The sequence below is a fragment of the Cherax quadricarinatus genome, chromosome 15 (assembly GCF_038502225.1).
Source record: "Cherax quadricarinatus isolate ZL_2023a chromosome 15, ASM3850222v1, whole genome shotgun sequence".
NCBI classification, from domain to species: Eukaryota; Metazoa; Arthropoda; class Malacostraca; order Decapoda; family Parastacidae; genus Cherax; species Cherax quadricarinatus.
In genome coordinates this window covers 40,075,675-40,093,568 of record NC_091306.1, presented here as the reverse complement: position 1 = coordinate 40,093,568, position 17,894 = coordinate 40,075,675, and the positions used below count along the sequence as shown (strand labels likewise).

Genomic DNA, 17,894 nt, shown 5'->3' with positions numbered 1-17,894 from the left:
TAGTATTCTGCTTTAGCTAAACAAAAAAATAAATGGAAGACATAGTACAAATCACCTAGGTGTGTGAGATTCACACAGCTAACATTCCCTCAAGTCTCACTACTGCCGATTTGAACGAAGCTTCATTGCCGGACACCGATAGGTTGGGTTCGTTACGGTATAAGAAGATAAATTAGACTCATGTGCGACACTTGGGCATCCTTATTGAGGAAACGTTTCGCCACACAGTGGCTTCATCAGTCCATACAAAGGAGAATGGTGAAGAACAGAAGGAGCCTGAGGTAGTCAGTCCTTTAGCCTGGAATAGATATGATCAGTCCACCAATTTTTCCAAGATTCTCTGAAGCACTTATCTACATTACGGTGTCAGATGTTAGTGGCCCTATTAACCCCAAACAATAACAAGGTGATACGCGTGGTCTTATTGTGCAGTTATTAGAAGAAGAAATATCTAAGCAAAATACCCGTATCCTGAAGAAGAAAGAATACTTCTTTACTATACTTCCACATTGGGTGTATAAACCCGGACTCCAAATATTAGGGCTCATTATAGCCTAGACTACAGTAACTGAAGGACAACAGATGGAAAAATGAAGGCAAATAAAGCAAAATTTGAAGACATTTGTAAGGGATTTACGGATTTATTAAAAAATCCTGAGGATTATCTAAGGTTGGTACTTTAACAAGTAAAGTCACTCATTTATATTGGTTGATAAATAAGACACAGGTGCAGTAGTTAGGTATCTTTATTACTAAACTGTTCGCCTGCACATTAGTCCTCAATAATAATAATAATAATAATAATAATAATAATAATAATATCTTTATTTCTACATGTACAAGGTATACAGGCCATAGCTGGTGGCCCGGTGGCCTGGTGGCTAAAGCTCCCGCTTCACACACGGAGGGCCCGGGTTCGATTCCCGGCGGGTGGAAACTTTTCGACACGTTTTCTTACTCCTGTTGTCCTGTTCACCTAGCAGCAAATAGGTACCTGGGTGTTAGTCGACTGGTGTGGGTCGCATCCTGGGGGACAAGATTAAGGACCCCAATGGAAATAAGTTAGACAGTCCTCGATGACGCACTGACTTTCTTGGGTTATCCTGGGTGGCTAACCCTCTGAGGTTAAAAATTCGAACGAAATCTTATCTAGCTGACATCAATGACATATTACTATGTAGAAAGCCCCTTTATATGCTGAACATTTTGGCAATTTAGTTAGTTTTGTCCCAGGATGCGACCCACACCAGTCCACTAACACCCAGGTACCCATTTTACTGATGGGTGAATATAGACAATTGGTGTAAAGAAATACAGTGGAACCTCTACTTGCGAGCGTGTCCACGTGCCAGTTTTTCCAAATACGAGCAGTCGATGGGCCGATTTTTTGCTTCCATACGCGAGCAAAATTTCCACAAGCGAGCAGACCTCAAGGCAGGTTCCTTGACACTGGTGAGGGACTCTTGCTCTTGATCTCGGGAATTGTATCTCATTTGTTTGTTGGACTATATTATTGAAACTTAGGCAATGTATGATGGAAAGATGCTTCTTAATGTACACCAAAAATGAAAGAAATCTAAGCATAAATAATGGAGTTCACTTCTCAGCAATTAGCCACCCCTTAGTGGTAATTTTGAATGGTTTTTATGGTTGTATTCTCGTTTTTTTTGGTCTCATTTGATAGAATGGAAGATACATTACAGAGATAGATATGATTTTGATTGCTTTCACGACGAAAAGTACCCTGAAATAGAGCTCAACCTAGGAGAAATGGTCCATTGCTTGGCTGTTTCAGTATAAACAAATGACGTCACAGTAAATCTTATATTTTTTGTGTGAATAAAAACTACAAATTATTTATATAATAATAATAATAATAATAATAATAATAATAATAATAATAATAACGAAAGAAATCTAAGCATAAATAATGGAGCTCACTTCTCAGCAATTAGCTGTTTATTATGTCATATTAGATGAAGTGAGATAGATAAATAAGCCATAGAGTTAATATTAGTGAAATTATTGAAGTACGTACAGAATTCCACTGGAACGGATTAATTGCATTTCAGTTAATTTAAATGAGGAAAATTGACTCTGCAAACGAGCAAATCCAGTTGCGAGCAAGGTCATGAAACGGATTAAACTCGCAAGTAGAGGTTCCACTGTACACCCAATGTTTGCTCCCTCGCCAGGAATCGAACTCGGACCCTCGCCAGGTGAAACGAGAGCTTTAGCCATCAGGCCACAGGGTACCATTGAATATGTTAAAACAGAGGAAGCAACAGAAGCATAGGGATGTGAAGATAATGTATTCAGTCCATCATCCTCATAGATGTAGTTTTGAGGTGGTCAGTCCCTCAGCCTGGAGAAGAGCTCTGCTTCATACTCTGGAACAATGTCTTGGATTTACCTGCTTGACACCAGATTTTTTTCCCCCTTGGTTCTCCATATAACCATCCATCTAGTTACATGTGCATTTGCATGTCACCGACATCAGTGAGTCATCCAGGCTTGGCGTCTTGGTCAGATATATGGATGAGTAAGTATGTAAGTAAGCTTTTTTACGTACAAGTCCACATACCTGGAGGGTGTTCCAGGGGTCAACGTCCCCATGGCTCAGTCCCTGACCAGTACAGTTTTAATACGTAGTGTAAATTACCTATGATAACAAGACAGTGTGACTTATTTTCAGCAACCTATGGTGGCTTGTGGCTCAAGTTATAGCTCCTTTGGAAATAAATAGTGTGAAATACTGACACAATGGAAATATAAACACATAAGCTATACCTGACCAGCCGGGCTGTGGCTCGTACGTTGGATTGCGTGCAGCCAGCAGTAACAGCCTGGTTGATCAGGCCCTGAGCCACCATGAGGCCTGGTCAAAGATTGGGCCGCGGGGGCGTTGACCCCCGGAACTCTCTCCAGGTAAACTCCAGGTAAGCAGAACAGTGTGATCCTTTATTGACAATGTTTCGCCCACACAGTGACTTGATAAAGCCCACTGTGTGGGCAAAACATTGTCAATAAAGGATCACATTGTACTGCTTATGTGTTTATATTTCCATTATAGCTCCTTTGGCTCACCTCTGAAGGGTCTGGGTTCACCCCAACACAGGTCAAAATGTTGGGCATGTTTCCTTACACTTGTTGTCTTGGTTCACGTAGCAGCAAGTAGGTGGAAGAGTTTATGATGAGTTATGTTGCTGTACCAAGGCATGGCAGACAATTTTGCCCAAGAAATGTGGATTTTTATGCAGTATTATTGTTAGGGAAAGATGTTCAGATATATTTTTTCAATGAGGTATTTTTGGACAAAATATAATGATGTATTATATGAAAATTACACCAAACCCATGATGTATTTAGTTCTCAATGATGCACTGCCTTTCTTGGGTTATCCTGGGTTGCTAGTCCTTCGGGGTTAAAAATCTTGTATGTATATCTTATTAACTATACAGCCTTATATAAGGTTCAGCTGAGCCACTGCCGTGTATAGTTAGTGTAACTGAGTGCCCATTGTACTGGCAGTTATGGTTTGTAATTTTAATATATTTTACCTTTTATATTACATATACAGTACTATTATTATTTGTTGAAGGTTAAGATGGAATACTTGGGTCTAACTGAAATATAAAGCAAAACCAGTGTCTTTACTCCGATGCTACTGAGCATACAGTACAGTACGTGTATTTGGAAATTTCCTCATATATGCTATATGCAGATCATATTATATTTTGGTTCTCTTGTATTGTATTTTCTCATTGTTCTAGACCTAACAGTAATCTGAGAGAAGCTTGGGTGGAGCAAACCAAGAGAGTATACAATTTTTTGAAAGAAGAGGAAAGGAAATATAATCTTCCCAGTCCTAAGGATGCACTTCCTCAACTCTACACAGATGGACTTGATACTGAACAGGTAAGAACATTATATTCAAATAAAGGGGGTATGGAGAAAAGAAATCATTAAAAGTATGCATAAATGAAAAAAAAAAACATAGACTAGTGGATAGTGTGATCAGTAGACCTCTGTCCTGTGAGTAGTGTTAGTTGGGCATTGCTGATCATTACTTACTAAGGGTACCTTGGTTCTGTATGACCCATACAAGTTTGGTACATTTTTGTGAATATATTGAGGATACTTAAAAAAGTTTTTTATTAATTTAACCCCTTCACTGTCTCTTATAAATCTACATTATTGATGCCAGTGTCACTCACTTAGATCTACACTTTAATCACAGTACCCTCAAATATGCTGTGAGTAGTAAATTTTGACCTTGACATGAGAGAATGGTTCTGAGCAGTTAGTAGACACATTATAAAAAAATCCTACCTCATGCATTGTATGATGGGAAAAAGAAACCTCTGACTTTGTATTCAGTTTAAAATAGCAACTTTGAGGAGTTTTCTAGAATGTCTTCTGCTCTGCCTGTTGGCATCAACAGATAGAGTAGAAGACATAATACTACTGAAATTGAGATGGTTTCAGTCAGTTTCAGGACTGGAAGTAGCTTGAAATAGTGCTCTAATTAGCAGAAATATTTAATTTTAGACAAATTTCCTAAAGCAGAGTAAGTGTTCCCTGTGGACTTTGTTTTATGAGTTTTTACTAGGTCTCCTTCAATTATTGGGATGCCCTAAACCATGATAATCATTCTTGGTTATATTTTATTAATCCGAGAGATTGGGTAAAACTTGTATTTTTTGTTGGATTCAAAATGGTGGGCAAGTGTAATATAGGAGAGGTGTAGGTACTTGATGAATAAACAAAGGATAGGGTGCTTTAATGGTTGGAATATATACAGTGTTCATATTGGACCCTGTTTTTAAATTGGAATTTGTTGAATATTGTGTAAAATTGGCCAAATTGCTGATTTCCATACGCTTTATTTTGTAGTGCTGATAATTGAATATGTGTTTTTTTGTGCTCAGTCAGTACAGTATAACATAAGGCATACTAGCCAAATAGCCAAGAATTTGGTCAGACTGAGCAATGGAATTCGCTTAAATAGGGCTCAAAGTGGGCATAATAGTAGGTGTGTAAATTGAACCCAGACTGCCAACTTTGTGCCTGCATAATTCCATAAGTTTTCTCTCAGATTTTGTATTATTGGTGTTTTCATCTTCCTGGAGTTTACCTGGAGAGAGTTCCGGGGGTCAGCGCCCCCGCGGCCCGGTCTGTGACCAGGCGTCCTGGTGGATCAGAGCCTGATCAACCAGGCTGTTACTGCTGGCTGCACGCAATCCAACGTACGAGCCACAGCCCGGCTGGTGAGGTACCGACTTTAGGTGCTTGTCCAGTGCCTGCTTGAAGACAACCAGGGGTCTATTGGTAATCCCCCTTATGTATGCTGGGAGGCAGTTGAACAGTCTCGGGCCCCTGACACTTATTGTATTGTCTCTTAACATGCTAGTGACACCCCTGCTTTTCATTGGAGGGATGTTGGATCGTCTGCCGAGTCTTTTGCTTTCGTTGTGAGTGATTTTCGTTTGCAAGTTCGGTTCTAGTCCCTCTAGGAGAAGATTCTCTACTATTTCAGAAGATTCTTTTTTTTTTTTTTTTTTTTTTTAATTTTTTTTATTTTAGGGGTGTGACAATGAAAAAGTTAATTTCATGATAAGAATATGTGAAGAAAGCATTGTTGGAGAAAAAGAAAACCCTAAAATGGTTTGGCAGGGAAAGGTTAGGTACAGAAACCTGTGGAAAGTGGTTGGTGGATAAGGTATGAAACTGGAAGTTGTGGAACTTTGAAGCAGCAGGTGTTCTCTACACCTGCTGCTTCAAAGTTCCACAAATTTCCCTTTGCTGTAGAATGATTGAAGTTTAATTACTTATAAGGAGACAAGACAAAAAAAATATCCAATGAAAGTAATTACTGTACACAGACAGTGCATTCTGTAACAAGTTAAGTAAGAGATAGGGGTGCTTCCCTGGGGTTGGATAGAAGATATAGTTAACAGGTTAGATAGCAAGACACTTTGTGGGAACAATCCTATTACCTTCCTAAATGCTGGAGGCATTATCTTGAAATGTATGGGGCAGGAATGAGGAGTTGTTTGAGATATATTTTTAATTAGCCCTTTCACTGTCTCTTATGTAGATTTATATTTTGAGCTCAGCTCCCTTAGATAAGCTGTGTGTGGTAAATTTTGGCCTGTACATGTGAGAATGGTCTGTGTGGTGAGTGTGCATGGTATAAAAAAATAATTGATCTATAGTTTCCAAAATCCATTAAAGGGGTTTGTTAATAACCTTTAAACTGTCCAAACTATAGATCTACATTTTTCCAACATTTGAAAGTATGTAAAAAAACGTAGATCTTTTTTTTTTTTTACATTTGAAAACGTGTAAAAAAAACCTTTGATGTACTTTTTTTTTTGTTATATTTGAAAGTATGTAAAAAATGTAGATCTGCTTTTGGAGCACTACGCATGTGAACGTAAATTTGTTTGGACAGTTTAAGGGTTAGAAGGTTATACTGTATAGCAAAAGTGAGGAACTTACCCTCTTAACAAAGGTGTATAATTAGGGGGTAATATGATTAAAATATCCAGGTAGTAGGTTGGCCTGGCCTGGTCTCAGACTGAGCTGCGGGGGCATTGACCCCCCGAAACCCTCTCCAGGCAAACCACCCAGGGAGGTACTACCGTCCTGTCACGTGAGTGTGAAACGGAAACCTGTGATTGTTTTACATGATGGTAGGATTGCTGGTGTCTTTTTTTCTGTCTCATAAACATGCAGGGTTTCAGGTACGTCTTACTACTTCTACTCACACTTAGGTCACACTACACATACATGTACAAGCATATATATACACACCTTGCTGGGTTTTCTTCTATTTTCTTTCTAGTTCTTGTTCTTGTTTATTTCCTCTTATCTCCATGGGAAAGTGGAACAGAATTCTTCCTCCGTAAGCTATACGTGTTGTAAGAGGTGACTAAAATGCCGGGAGCAAGGGGCTAGTAACCCCTTCTCCCGTATAAATTACTAAATTTAAAAAGAGAAACTTTCGTTTTTCTTTTTGGACCACCCTGCCTTGGTGGGATACGGCCAGTTTGTTGAAAAAAAAAATATATATATATATATATATCTTTCTTTCAACGTACCAGCCGTATCCCACCAAGGTGGGGCGGCCCAAAAGAAAAAACGAAAGTTTCTCCTTTCAAATTTAGTAATATATACAGGAGAAGGGGTTACTAGCCCCTTGCTCCTAGCATTTTAGTTGCCTCATACGACACGCATGGCTTACGGAGGAAGAATTCTGGACCATTTCTCCATGGAGAATATATATATATATATATATATATATATATATATATATATATATATATATATATATATATATATATATATATATATATATATATATATATATATATTTATATATATATATAATAAATATTGATGAGGGAAAAAAGGTGAGTGGTGCGTTGAGGTATATGTGGAGTCAAAAAACGTTATCTATGGAGGCAAAGAAGGGAATGTATGAAAGTATAGTAGTACCAACACTCTTATATGGATGTGAAGCTTGGGTGGTAAATGCAGCAGCGAGGAGACGGTTGGAGGCAGTGGAGATGTCCTGTCTAAGGGCAATGTGTAGTGTAAATATTATGCAGAAAATTCGGAGTGTGGAAATTAGGAGAAGGTGTGGAGTTAATAAAAGTATTAGTCAGAGGGCAGAAGAGGGGTTGTTGAGGTGGTTTGGTCATTTAGAGAGAATGGATCAAAGTAGAATGACATGGAAAGCATATAAATCTATAGGGGAAGGAAGGAGGGGTAGGGGTCGTCCTCGAAAGGGTTGGAAAGAGGGGGTAAAGGAGGTTTTGTGGGCGAGGGGCTTGGACTTCCAGCAAGCGTGCATGAATGTGTTAGATAGGAGTGAATGGAGACGAATGATACTTGGGACCTGACGATCTGTTGGAGTGTGAGCAGGGTAATATTTAGTGAAGGGATTCAAGGAAACCGGTTATTTTCATATAGTCGGACTTGAGTCCTGGAAATGGGAAGTACAATGCCTGCACTTTAAAGGAGGGGTTTGGGATATTGGCAGTTTGGAGGGATGTTGTGTATCTTTATATGTATATGCTTCTAAACTGTTGTATTCTGAGCACCTCTGCAAAAGCAGTGATAATGTGTGAGTGTGGTGAAAGTGTTGAATGATGATCAGTGAAGAGGCGGGGCCAGGAGCTCGGACTCGACCCCCGCAACCTCAACTAGGTGAGTACAACTAGGTGAGTACACACACACACACACACACACACACCACAGGGAGATTGACTGGGAAAACCTGGAGCCACATGGGGGTCCCGAAACATGGAGAGCCAGGATGTTGGACGTGGTGCTGGAAAACCTCATGCACCAACATGTTAAGGACACTACCAGAGTGAGAGGGGAGGATGAACCAGCAAGATTGGACCTTGTGTTCACCCTGGGCAGCTCAGACATTGAGGACATCAAGTATGAGAGTCCCATAGGAGCTAGCGACCACGTGGTTCTGTGCTTTGAATACATAGTAGAGCTGCAAGTGGAGAGAATAACAGGAGTAGAATGGGAAAAGCCTGACTATAAAAGAGGGGACTACATAGGGTTGAAGAACTTCCTGCGGGAGGTCCAGTGGGACAGAGAACTGGCAGGAAAGCCAGTAAATGAAATGATGGAATATGTAGCAACAAAATGCAAGGAGGCAGTGGAAAGGTTCATTCCCAAGGGCAACAGTAACAACGGGAAGACCAGAACAAGCCCCTGGTTCACCCGACGGTGTAAGGAGGCAAAAACAAAGTGCAATAGAGAATGGAAAAAGTACAGAAGGCAGAGAACACACGAAAATAGGGAGATCAGTCGCAGAGCCAGGAATGAGTACGCACAGGTAAGGAGGGAGGCCCAGCGACAGTATGAAAATGACATAGCATCGAGAATCAAGACTGACCCGAAACTGTTGTATAGCCACATCAGGAGGAAGACAACAGTCAAAGACCAGGTGATCAGATTAAGGACAGAAGGTGGAGAACTCACAAGAAATGATCAGGAGGTATGTGAGGAGCTGAACAGGAGATTTAAGGAAGTTTTTACAGTAGAGACAGGAAGGGCTGTGGGAAGACAGAACAGAAGGGAACATCAAGAGGGAATATACCAACAAGTGTTGGATGACATACGAACAACTGAGGAGGAGGTGAAGAAGCTCTTAAGCGACCTTGACACCTCAAAGGCGATGGGACCGGACAACATCTCCCCATGGGTCCTTAGAGAAGGAGCAGAGATGCTGTGTGTGCCTCTAACCACAATCTTCAACACATCCCTTGAAACTGGGCAACTACCTGAGAAATGGAAGACAGCTAATGTAGTCCCCATATTTAAGAAAGGAAAGAGAAACGAGGCACTAAACTACAGACCTGTGTCTCTGACATGTATTGTGTGCAAAGTCATGGAGAAGATTATCAGGAGGAGAGTGGTCGAACACCTGGTAAGGAACAAGATTATAAATGAAAACCAGCATGGGTTCATGGAAGGCAAATCTTGTATCACAAACCTCCTGGAGTTTTATGACAAGGTAACAGAAGTAAGACACGAGAGAGAGGGTTGGGTAGATTGCGTTTTCCTAGACTGCAGGAAGGCCTTTGACACAGTTCCCCACAAGAGATTAGTGCAGAAGCTGGAGGATCAGGCACACGTAAAAGGAAGGGCACTGCAATGGATAAGGGAATACCTGACAGGGAGGCAGCAACGAGTCATGGTACGTGAAGAGGTATCACAGTGGGCGCCTGTTACGAGCGGGGTCCCACAGGGGTCAGTTCTAGGACCAGTGCTATTTTTGATATATGTGAACGACATGATGGAAGGAATAGACTCTGAAGTGTCCCTGTTCGCAGATGACGTGAAGTTGATGAGAAGAATTAAATCGGACGAGGATGAGGCAGGACTGCAAAGAGACCTGGAGAGGCTGGACATGTGGTCCAGTAACTGGCTTCTCGAATTCAGTCCAGCCAAATGCAAAGTCATGAAGATTGGGGAGGGGCAAAGAAGACCGCAGACAGAGTATAGGCTAGGTGGACAAAGACTACAGACCTCACTCAGGGAGAAAGACCTTGGGGTGACCATAACACCGAGCACATCACCGGAGGCACACATCAACCAAATAACTGCTGCAGCATACGGGCGCCTGGCAAACCTGAGAATAGCGTTCCGATACCTTAATAAGGAATCGTTCAAGACACTGTACACTGTGTATGTTAGGCCCATACTGGAGTATGCAGCACCAGTCTGGAACCCACACCTGGTCAAGCACGTCAAGAAGTTAGAGAAAGTACAAAGGTTTGCAACAAGGCTAGTCCCAGAGCTCAAGGGAATGCCGTACGAGGAAAGGTTAAGGGAAATCGGTCTGACGACACTGGAGGACAGAAGGGTCAGGGGAGACATGATAACGACATACAAGATACTGCGGGGAATAGACAAGGTGGGCAGAGATAGGATGTTCCAGAGAGGGGACACAGGGACAAGGGGTCACATCTGGAAGCTGAAGACTCAGACGAGTCACAGGGACGTTAGGAAGTATTTCTTCAGTCATAGAGTTGTCAGCAAGTGGAATAGCCTAGCAAGTGAAGTAGTGGAGGCAGGAACCATACATAGTTTTAAGAAGAGGTATGACAAAGCTCAGGAAGCAGAGAGAGAGAGGATCCAGTAGCGATCAGTGAAGAGGCGGGGCCAGGAGCTGAGTCTCGACCCCTGCAACCACAATTAGGTGAGTACAATTAGGTGAGTACACACACACACACACACACACCCCTCTGGGTTTTATTCTATTTTCTTCCTAGTTCTTCTTGTTTATTTCCTCTTATCTTCATGGGGCAGTGGAACAGAATTCTTCCTCTGTAAGCCATGTGTGTCGTAAGAGGCGACAAAAATGCTAGGAGCAAGGGGCTAGTAACCTCTTCTTCTGTATATATTACTAAATTTGAAAGAGCATCAAACTCTGAAAACCCCAAAATAAGTGTATAATTAAACATGTTAGATAGAAGTTGAGTGGAGATAAGCGGTTTTTTGGGACCTGACGAACTGATCGAGCATGAGCAAGACTTGAGCCCTGGAGGTGGGAAGTAGAGAGCCTGCACTCTGAAGGAGGGGTTGGGATATTTGCTGTTTGGAGGACATTTGAACTGTCTTATCTGTGCACTTCTGCCAAGACAGTGATGGTGTGAATGATGGTGAAAGTGCTTCTTTTTTGGGTCACCCTGCCTTCTTGGGAGTTGGCCAGTGTGTTAAAAAAAAATAAACAATATCCGTGGCGAACCATTCCCATTACCAACTTTCATTTTTCTTTTTTGGGCCACCCTGCCTAGGTGGGATATGGCTGGTTTGTTGAAAAAAAAGAAATGTTTGAAATACATATATAAATGGAAAATATGAATCATTAAAAGGGATAGAGAGAAAGTGCTGAAAATATCTAACAGACAGAATTTGTAAAAATAGATTCTAGTTGAATGAATATTGATTTAGAAAGGATTTACCCCTTTAACTGTCGCAACCCCCAATCCTGAGGTGTCTCCTGGTGTCGCAAAATTTAAAAAAAAAAAAAAATTTTTTTCTTATGAAATGATAGAGAATCTTTTCCCGATTGTAATGACACCAAAAAAACGAAATTTGATGGAAAACTGACGGAATTATGCTCTCGCGAAATTAGCGATCTCGGCGCTGTTTACAAATCGGCGATTTCGCCCACTTTGAGCCCTATTATCGGCTAACTCCATTGTTCCAGTCGCCCAAACTCATAGCTATTTGTTTAGAACTCCATTTTCTCTATCGATTGAGTACAAGAAACTGCCCATTTACCGATTTCAACTACCTAATAATGTGGTCAGAAATTTGCAATTTGGCCAATTTCACGAAAACTAAAAAATATGACAATTTCAAAATAGGGTCCAGAATGAACAATGCAGACATTCCTGGCTCTAAAATAACATTTTCTTTGTTCATCAGTCATGTCTCCAGGCCCCTCTGATATTACTCTTGATTTCTATTTTGAATTTTTATTCAAACAAAAAATAGAAGACTTACTATTATGCAGACTACTGCAATACTGTAATAATTGTATAAATAACATCAACCCATTCATGACTGCATATTAGAATGGCTAGTTGGACATTTATTGGACAATGGCATCATTTGTTTACTTTTGAACATTGGCAAAAATCAAACATTTCCCCTACTTTGAGCTCCATTTCTATGTTCTTTTTATAGTAAAATCAATCAAAATCACCTCTATTTCTATAATATGTTTTCCATTCTATCAAATGAGACCAAGAAAACGAGAATACAACCATAAATACTATACGAAAATAGACCACAAAGTCGGCATTTTAATTAAAAAAAACGGTCGGAGTTTTTTTTTTCTCATTATGTACTGCGTGCTCCAGGATTTTTTTTTATATGGTGCACACTGACCACACAGACCCATTCTCTCACATGTGGGCCTACCAGCTTTCTCCTGCTTGATTTGAATCCGCTAGAATTTATGAGTATATATACGTCAAACACGGTACCTCGTAAGACGTATATATACGGCCGCGACAGTCAAAGAGTTAAGAAAGCACTGGTCTGTCAGTAGAGTTTACCCGGAGTTTACCTGGAGAGGGTTTTGGGGGTCCACGCCCCCATGGCTCAGTCTGAGACCAGGCCTCATGGTGGATCAGGGTCTGATCAACCAGGCTGTTACTGCTGGTCACCCACAAATTGACATACAAACCACAGCCCGGTTGGTCAGGTACTGACTTTAGGTGCCTATCCAGTGCCGCCTTGAAGATGCCAGGGGTCTATTGGTAATCCCCCTTTTGTATGCTGGGAGACAGTTGAACAGTCTTGGGCCCTGGACACATATTGTGTTGTCTCTCAGTGTACTCATGGCTCCCCAGCTTTTCATTGGGGGAATGTTACATCTCCTGCCGAGTCTTTTGCTTTCATAGGGAGGGATTTTTGTGTGCAGGTTTGGTACCAATCCCTCCAGGAGTTGGATAAATGCAGCATACTGCCAAGATGCTTCATTGAAACAGATGCTTTGAGTACAGTAGGTTTATAAATCTGTTAGACAAATACATGAGTAGGAATGTTGAATTTGATTGGACCTACTTAGTTTGGTCTAGAAATCCTAGCACATGTTCCTCTGTTCTTGTATTCTGATAGATTGATGAATCTTTAAAATGTTAAACTGAAATATGCAAAATTATCTTCATCAGAATAATAACACTGAATGTTATTGACGATCTGCTTTCATTCACTGGTATTGTTTTTCAGATTTGGCAATTGGTGGAGCTACAGAATAAGAGTCTATTGGCTGCTCCAGATGATTTCCAGGGACTGGATGAAGTAAACCTTTGTTTTATGGTGGCTAAACTTAGTAGTTTGGCTAAGTATGGTAGACTATCACTTGCTGAAAGTGGAGCTCCGGATGAGAGCATTACATACAGCAGTGATGATGAGGAAGATTATAACAATGTATACCAAGATGATAATGATTTACTTATGGATAACTCTGAAGACAATGATGAACCGAGTAATGAAGACAGTGATAATGAAGATATTTTTGAAAATGCCAAAGGGTTGAAAGATATTGGACTGAATATTAACTTTGATAATAGCAGTGATGATGAAGAAGACAATTTTGATGAGTTGATAGCTCCAGAGGGAAAAGAGTCAGATGATGAGGAAGAGGAAGATGCTGATGATGGTAATGATGATGATGTCAGTAATGAGTTGGCATTTAAAAAATTAAAAGAAAAAGGAAAAGAAAGTGAGAGCATTCAAAAATTTGGAAATACGGAGGTTGACACTAAATTTTTCAAGCTTAGAGAAAGTGAATGGGTGGCTGACAATGATATCATTGGTCAGAACTATAATATGGATTCTGAAGAGATCGACTTCATGGAAGACATTTCTGATGAAAGTGAGGGAGAGGTAAGTACTGCACATGTCATCTGAATTACTATATTACATATGTTAGCAGGTTTACTCATTAGCTTATGCAGACACTTATAGAGCATTTAGACATACTTCCTCTCTCTCGTTTCTGTTCCTTACTACTACTTGCTACTTTAGGAAATTACTATGATTCAAATTTGCTTTTCTCTTCTGTTCCCAAAAGGTGAGGATGTTGGAGTTTGGTGGGTCATCTGACCCTTGATGTCAGTATGCTTCTGGCAAGACAGCAATTGAATGAGTGATGGTGAAAATGTTTCTTCTTTTTTTGGGTTATGCTTCTGGCAAGACAGCAATTAAATATGTGATGGCAAAAATATTTTTAATTTTTTGGGGGTTATCCTACCTTGGCATACGGTCACTGTTTTAAAAAAGTGAATAGGATACAAGGTTCTGACCAGAGCTTTGGTAAGATGGGGAAGGAAGAATGATGGGTAAGGATGGAGGTATGGGAAAGGGTTGGGAGAGTGGTGGGGGAGGTTGGGTTTTTAAAGGTAGGTGGCATATCCACTTTGGCACAAGTTAAACAAGTGTGTGTGTGTGTATGTAGTGTTATTCTTGAATGCATTAGATTCATAAGATAGGTACACCTTCTGCCTGTCAGTTGCACATTGTTATACCAGCTGTGCACCGGCATTCCACTGAGTTGGAAGAAGGCATACTACTTGCAATTTTTTTTTTTTTTTTTTTTTTTGCGCAAGAGGACGGTCATAAGGCTGCTGCTGCAGGTGGTAGTTGCAGGTCCTTCAATGGAGAGTGGGTGCTAACCCGGAGTTGGTTGGCTAAGCAGTTTCTGAGCAGTATACGTATATGAGTAAGAATGGTTGGGTTTAAGAAGGACTTGCCTAGCTTGGACCAATAAAGCCTACTGCAGGGCTTTTCCATTCTTATGTTCATATGTAAGAATAGGAGGTACTAAGTGCTACAATCATTAGAAACTTTGAATATCTGTATGATAACTGAAATGCTCTTCTGAAAAACATGACACCACAAGCTGCACCTGTAGCTACAATTTTTTTTTTTTAACATTGGCCATCTCCCACTGAGGCAGGGTGACCCAAAAAAGAAACACTTTCACCATTATTCATACTATCACTGTTTTGCCAGAGATGCACCGTTATGACATATATGTATGTACTGTAATTACTTAGTATTGCAGTGCATATTCTTATTCCTTTTGGATTCCTCTGCTCCCGTATGATTGTTTGAAATCTTAATTTCTGATAAATTCATTAACATTTTGAGCACAATGCTCTTGAGTCTAGAGTAAGAATGTTCATACTTAAGTTTTACGTAGTTATCTATATTTGTGTACTCTTTTGTAATATTTTTATGATATGGCGCTTCATTTCTCTGTGCAGGAAGGTGTCATGTATGATGCATTTTTTGATGTATCAAATGATGAAGATAAAAGAAAAAAGTCAAAGAAAATGTCAGAGCCATTGAATGACCACAATATGGATGTTGAAGAAGATGAAGAAGACCAGGACAACTTTGGTAGAAGTCAAACTAATGATGAGAAACTTCTGAAACAAGATGATTCAAGTCATGATGAAGGAGAGGTTCACATCTTGGGCTCCAAAAAAAAGGAGGTATGGCATGCATATTTAATGATAATACAGTAGCCACAAATATTAATTCATATACCATATTCTAACTTTCATTGTGTCATGGTTCTGTCTACTTTTAAATTAAGTTTTTAGCCCTTAAACTGTCCAAACATAGATCTATGTTCGCTCATGTAGTGCTCCGAATGTAGATCTATGTTTTTTTTACATTCTTTCTTATGGAGAAAATCAAGGTCAGAGCGCTACACACGCAAACATAGATCTACGTTTGGACAGTTTTAGGGTAAAACGTATGCAGTACTGAGACACGTATGTATATGCATTCACACGCAAAAATAGCCTTACACGCCTGCATGCACACCTGTCTAATGATGAAACCTTGAACTAAGTACAACACTTTATGAAAATGATAAGTAAATAATAATTGACGTGGGAGATAGCCCATGTTTTGTTCTTTTAGAAATGGGAACCAACCAGTAAGCAATTAATCATAATTTTAGTGTCCATTTTGGTTTGTGCAAGTACAACCTCTCTTCACTTAGCGACATACTCATTTATCGACGACTCGGACTTACGACGGGCTCTCTGACCAGTATGCATACCTAAATAATGTACACTGATTTCCTCCATTATGTTTATTACAATATACAGTACACTACTGTATAAGCATATAAAAATATATATAAAATGTTATTAATGATGCAAAGGTGACATTACAACATTATCAAAGATGGTTGACTGAAACCCACTACCATTATACAGTGGACCCCCGCATAGCGACTTTAATCTGTGCAAGAGGGCTGACTGTTATGCGAAATGTTCGGTATGCGAATGAATTTTCCCCATAAGAAATAATGGAAATCAAATTAATCCGTGCAAGACTCCCAAAAGTATGAAAAAAAAATTTTTACCACATGAAATATACATTTTCCTACACACAAAGAGAAGGATACATGCACAATAGTAGAGTAGTACATGCACAATATATATTGTGCATGTACTACTCTACTAAATGAAGAATAAATGACACTTACCTTTATTGAAGATGCAGCAATGACTGATGAGACACTGTGTCCTGGGAGTGCCTTTTCCTCCTGAGTACTGTAGGTCCTGTTTGGCATTTTCTTCCAGAACAGGCCTTATCACACTGTGTATGCCACTACGATTCTTAAATCTCTCAAACCAACCTTTGCTGGCTTTAAATTCACCAATATGAGCACTAGTTCCAGACATTTTTCCCTGTTCACCTGGGTGTTAGTCGACTGGTGTGGGTTGCATCCTGGGAGACAAGATTAAGGACCCCAATGGAAATAAGTTAGACAGTCTTCGATGACACTGACTTTTTTGGGTTATCCTGGGTGGCAAATCCTCTGGGGTTAATTGTTTCTTGGTATTCTCAATAAGCCACACCAACAACGGTGCTACAGCAGCAGCAGCAGCTGACGGTGGTACAACAGCAGCAGCAGCTGACAGTGCAGCAGCAGCTGACGGTGGTACAACAGCAGCAGCAGCTGTACCACCAATAGTAGCGATGGTTGATTGGGGTTTATTATACAACCTGGCCAGCTCGGAGACACGCACTCCACTTTCATACTTATCAATGATCTTTTTCTTCATCTCTATAGTAATTCTCACCCTTATTGCTGTAGGGTTGGCACTAGAAGCTTTCTTGGGGCCCATGGTCACTTATTTTCCAGAAAAAATCACCAAAAACACTGTAATAATACGAAATGTTCCGATTGTATGCTTGGATGTTACCGCGGAGGCTGGCTGGTAAACAATGCCACCGGCGGAACATGTGAGCGTGGCTCAGGCCGCACATTGGACGCGTCTCGGACGAAGAGCGGTGAGCGGCTTTTTGGGCGGTATGCGAGGCAAAATTTTTGCGAAAAAAGCGAGCGGTATGCGGATTGTACGGTATGCGATGTGTGCGGTATGCGGGGGTCCACTGTAGTATGCTCCTCACTTAGTGACGAATTCGTTTACTGACGTGGTCTAGGAACAGAACTTTGTTGTTAACCCTTTGACTGTCGCAACCCCAAATCCTGAGGTGTCTCCTGGTGTCGCAAAATTTCCAAAAAAAAAAAGAATATTTTTCTTATGAAATGATAGATAATCTTTTCCCGATTGTAATGACACCAAAAGAACGAAATTTGATGGAAAACTGATGAATTACGCTCTCGCGAAGTTAGCGACCTCGGCAGTATTTACGAATTGGCGATTTCGCCCACTTTGAGCCCTATTTTCAGTCAATTCCATTTTTCCAGTCAACCAAACTCATAGCTGTTTCTTTAGAATCTATTTTTTCTATCGATTGAGTACAAGAAACTGTCCATTTACCGATTTCAACTACCCAATAACGTG

The 17,894-nt window shown here is 40.4% G+C and overlaps 1 protein-coding gene across 1 annotated transcript in view; it reads left to right on the top strand.

Annotated features, from left to right (window-relative positions):
• The first annotated feature begins 410 nt into the window (after positions 1-410).
• LOC128703320 (U3 small nucleolar ribonucleoprotein protein MPP10) overlaps positions 411-17,894 on the top strand; it is a 38,344-nt gene continuing 20,860 nt past the window's right edge. Inside the window, exons 1-4 of the mRNA XM_053797944.2 lie at positions 411-670; positions 3,774-3,918; positions 13,282-13,941; positions 15,324-15,554. Of these exons, the coding sequence (XP_053653919.2) occupies positions 591-670; positions 3,774-3,918; positions 13,282-13,941; positions 15,324-15,554 (1,116 nt within the window). The 5' untranslated portion in view covers positions 411-590. The remainder of the gene's footprint in view (positions 671-3,773; positions 3,919-13,281; positions 13,942-15,323; positions 15,555-17,894) is intronic.